General features: G+C 44.5%; 1 protein-coding gene across 1 annotated transcript; it reads right to left on the reverse strand.

The window, feature by feature from the left end:
• Positions 1-2,616: 2,616 nt before the first annotated feature.
• Positions 2,617-3,451, reverse strand: LOC136533900 (probable pectinesterase/pectinesterase inhibitor 36). Its single transcript, XM_066526424.1, has 3 exons — positions 3,335-3,451; positions 2,870-3,163; positions 2,617-2,817 (listed from the first exon to the last, which is right to left on the reverse strand). Exons 1-3 carry the CDS (start codon positions 3,449-3,451, stop codon positions 2,617-2,619), a joined length of 612 nt encoding a protein of 203 aa, XP_066382521.1.
• Positions 3,452-4,521: the final 1,070 nt, after the last annotated feature.

Below are 4,521 nucleotides of genomic sequence, written 5' to 3' on the forward strand. Positions count from 1 at the left end.
TGCGAGAGGATGGAGAGGAAATTATGTAAATTTAGTAAAATTGGTTTTTGCATTCTCCCACAGGTGCACACTAGGCAAAATGTAATTATTTTGCCCATTTCAGGGAGCTTTCTGGAGCATGTTGTCTAGGACTAAACCTCAGAAACATATTTCCTGAGTAAGCCACTCTGTCTATCTGTTTTTCTGACTGGTCTTGAGTCTGTCTATTTCCATGATTGCTTTGAACAATTGACCTATACAGCTAATTCATGGGTTCCAGCTTGCCAATAAAACTGGATTGCTTTCACTTCTACTTTCACCTATTGATCTATACTTCTGTTATTTAGCCTGCTACTGTCATGAGTTCCAAATAATACCAGCTTGCAAATCAAACCAGATTGACTGTGTTTGCATGTGGAGCGCCTCGCACACGACCCTGTCGCTGCGGCCGAAGCCCCAGTAGTGGCTACGATGACAAATATGTGCAGCTTGCTGTAATCCAACCCTGAGATTAGGGTCCAGCAATCAGTACTTTATGCCGATTTTTTTTTAATTATGTTTCTGCCTTTTGATCCTCAGTGTCAGTTTACTTACATACAGCTATTCTAGGGCAATATTTGTGTTTAAAAAAAATAACGTGACAAATTTTACTTTGCATAATGCATGGTCTAGAGTTAATTTACTTCCATGTTCGCAAATGTATCAGCACTGATTCAACCAAATTGCCTATTGTTGAAAGGGTTACTTTTAAAAAAAATTGTATGCTTGTCAATAATTTTTTTTGATATAGATAACTTGTGACATTTGTCTATATACGAATTAACTAAATTGTAATTCAAAAGTGCATTTCCGAATTGGAGTAATATCTGTCTTCTTTCTATAGCTACAAGTATTGTGACCCAAAATAGTGACTTTATGAATTCATTGAATGTTTGCTCGTTCCTGTGAGAGGCTCGATGCTGCCTTCCGCATGCAGAGGCCAGGGACGCCAAGATGAGATCCGCTGTGGTCGCCCAGCGGCCCAAGAAGAAGGCCCCCAAGAACCCCGAGGTTAACAGAGGCAGGGACAACCTGCTTAAGCTCAACGCCATCAGTAGCCTGCGATGGCGCTCGCTGCGGTGGCAGCAGCCACCTTGATGCCATTGCTGATGTCTAGGGAGGACAAGAACTTGTTCAATGATTGAAGTCTGAGCTTACCCAATACCTAGTTACTAAGGCTTGTCGAAATGATAATGCTTTGAGGACATGAACTTGTAGTCTGTAGATGATTATAGCTCAATGTTAATTTCTCTTCTTTTGCTACTGATTATAATCTTGTTGCGTGGTGTAAACTCATGTTTCTTCCATTTGAGGAATCCGCTGTGGATTTAATGTGAGGCTGAGGATTTTAGTTCAACGAGTTATTACATATTTTTATTGAAAAGAAATATGGGTCAAAAATATTCAAAACCCTGATTTTATCGAGCTATTATATATTTTTATTGAAAACAAGTATGGAGCATAATCCTGACTTTGTTGCTTTTCTTTGTAGGAGCATAATATCAGACCTTAAGAAGTTTGGGAAACATCCAGTAACAGGAGCACAACTCAAGAAGCAAGATCTAATCCCTCTCACATTCCACAAATATTTAGATAGTGAGTTAAATCTAGGCTATGAGAATACGAATGCAAACCAGCTATGCCTCGACAGGTTCCTCAACAGCCCCTCCAGCCTTGGGGTTTACCAGAGCATCTCCCTGCGGGCGACAGTGTGTTCTCGCTGAACACGACATGGGATCAGTGACAGCGTGACTTGATCTTTAATTATCAATTTGAAGGCTGATCTTGATGTACTCAGATTAAGGGGAAATCTGTTGGTCTCGTTGCGTCACTTCTCAGGCTTTGTACACGCTATATTTGATCCATGTTGGTAGGATCATTTGGAAGCCTAGGCTGGGGCTGCTAATGTTAGCTTAAATCATTTCCTTGTCTTGTGAAGTAATAAACGAGAGCAAGAGTAAAGGACAGATAGCATTGTAAGAATGTGTAACATCTTCTTTGGTGCACACACACACAAAAAAAAGGTGCTAAGCGTTTTCATATTATAAGATGTTATGGATTTGATTCTATTTATGGTTGTACATATAATAATTTCTTAACTGTCGTATCATTTGAAGCACTTCTTCTACTCTCTATCAAGAGTAATTGTTATGTCTTACCAATTACCATACACACACACACGTGCATGTATATATATACTGCTGGAAACGAAGAAAAGAAATAAAATGCACACCCAAACATATATATGTCTCATATATATCGTATATGTGCGCGTACCTCGTACACACAGATAGTTTAGCTAGCTAGCTAGACAGGGAGTGAGACGTACATAGACAGCCATACGTACGTGCCACTCACAAGCTAAGCCGCTTTGATTTTTTTTTTTTTTTATTCAGGGACCAGCCGCCCGGCCGGACCTATACATACACTACACATACATGCCTGGAGATCGAGAAGTAATATACGTATAGTAGTTCTGCTGCTGCTGCTGAAGATGATGATGGAGTACGAGCGAGATACGTACGTCGTACCTAGCTTAGGACACCACGAGACGAGCGACCGATCAGACCAGGCCGGCCGGCCGGTAAGTGGTAGTAACTAGTAGTATGGCACGTTGTTGAAGCGAGGAATCCATTCCTGCCCTTGGATGAATGCGCTGACGGTGAAGTTGGCGGCCTCCGCGGCGTGGAGGAGGTGGAAGGCGGGCCAGCGTACGCGGCCGGTGGTGTCGGCGCCGGGCCCCCGGTTCTGGAACTCCCCGTAGTACACCGTGTGCGGCACCGTGCTGGTGATATTCCACTGCTCCCAGCCTTGGGTGTTGACGACGTTGTCCAAGAAGGAGTCCACGTACGAACACCACGTGGCTGTGGTTCCGCCACGGCCTCCCGAGGAAGGTGGTGCCCGCTCCTGCCGGGTCTTCGGCGGCGGCGGCCACGGAGCACCCCTGGAATACAAAACCTGACCGGTGGTCAGGCCCGTTGCGTCCCTGCGCCGTGACCACGCTGTGGCCGCCCCGTGGTGGGCGACGCACGAGGACCTTGGTGTCCTGGAACAAGGCTCGGGCGTTCCCAAAAATAAAATCGACCGTCCCTGTGATGATGCAGCTCCGGTAGAACTGGTCCCCAGCGTCAGCCCACAGCGTGTCCTGCAGGGAATAGGCCGGCCTGGCCGGTATGAAAAAGCAGCTAGTAGTACGTACTACTAGGTACGTGCAGTGGTAGTAGTAATTAGCTAGCGCGGAATAGTAGTAATAATCCCAAGAAGAGATTACTGACTGTAGTACGTATCAAATCCAACCCCGGACGTATATATATACCTGGAAACCCCGCAGCTCGCATCGGTAGCAAACCGATTTGTGAGATGACGACCGCAAAGCCACAGCTTGTCCCGCGTCCACGCCGGCGGTATTTTCAATGGTCAGATCTCGCGCCATGAAGCCTTCGCCAAGCACGCCTGTATCCAAGTTATTAAACCCCATATCATATCATATTTATTATTATAGATAGATATATACCTACATACTAAAGCGCTGGATCGAAATCGAAACTGAAAGATCAAACCAATAATTCACACCCACGGCCCAACCAGGCCCATCCATCCGTCGCGGTGGAGCGGGGGAGCCTGATTGCCCGACCACCCACACCGTGAGACCAAACTCCCGTCACATAAAATGAGCTCGCCCCACGTCAGAACCACCGCCAGCCTACCCACGACCTCCTAATCCTCAAATTTTCTATGACTCAGAACTAACAAACCAAATCATGGAAAATTATATTACTGAGGGAAACAATATACTGAAGAGACACAGAAATACTGAAGGAAAAGCAAACTACTGAATAAAATGAGCAGTACAGAAGAAAAGTAAAATACTGAAGAAAGAGAATAGCTACTGAATCGATAGGTAACTACTGAAGACAAAAAAAAAAAAACCATATGAAAGGTAAATACTGAATTAGAAAGGAACTACTGAAGAAGAAGAAATAGCTATTATTTTTTCATTGCTAATAATGTGAAGGAACTACTGAAACAAAAAAAAAACATGAAGGGGAACCACTGAAATGTGAAAAGGATTACCCATTCAAATTCATAACAGATCCCCACACTTCTGAATGGCCCGTGTCTCTTTTGTTTGTCAGTGACAGAGTAGCACGCACACACACACTATGTAGTAGTAGCTAGCTAGTTTATAGTACTCCAAATAATCAGCCACGGAGTAATAATAATAAATAAAGCTGTGGATTTTATTTGATGAGAACCGAACAAACAAAGAATTAACAAACAAACAAATTAAATCAAGACAAGCAGACACATGAATAATGGCCCTCGGCAAAGGGGGTCTTTGCCGAGGGCCTGGGCCAATGGCCCTCGGCAAAGAATATTTAAAAAAAATAAAAATCTTTGCCGAGGGCCCTGGATCTGGGCCCTCGGCAAAGGGCCCAACCGTAAAATCGGCCAGAAGCCCACCCCGCCCACAGAACGGTTGACGCCGCTGCTTTGCCCCGC

Source organism: Miscanthus floridulus, unplaced genomic scaffold, assembly GCF_019320115.1.
Source record: "Miscanthus floridulus cultivar M001 unplaced genomic scaffold, ASM1932011v1 os_1290, whole genome shotgun sequence".
Lineage (NCBI taxonomy): Eukaryota > Viridiplantae > Streptophyta > Magnoliopsida > Poales > Poaceae > Miscanthus > Miscanthus floridulus.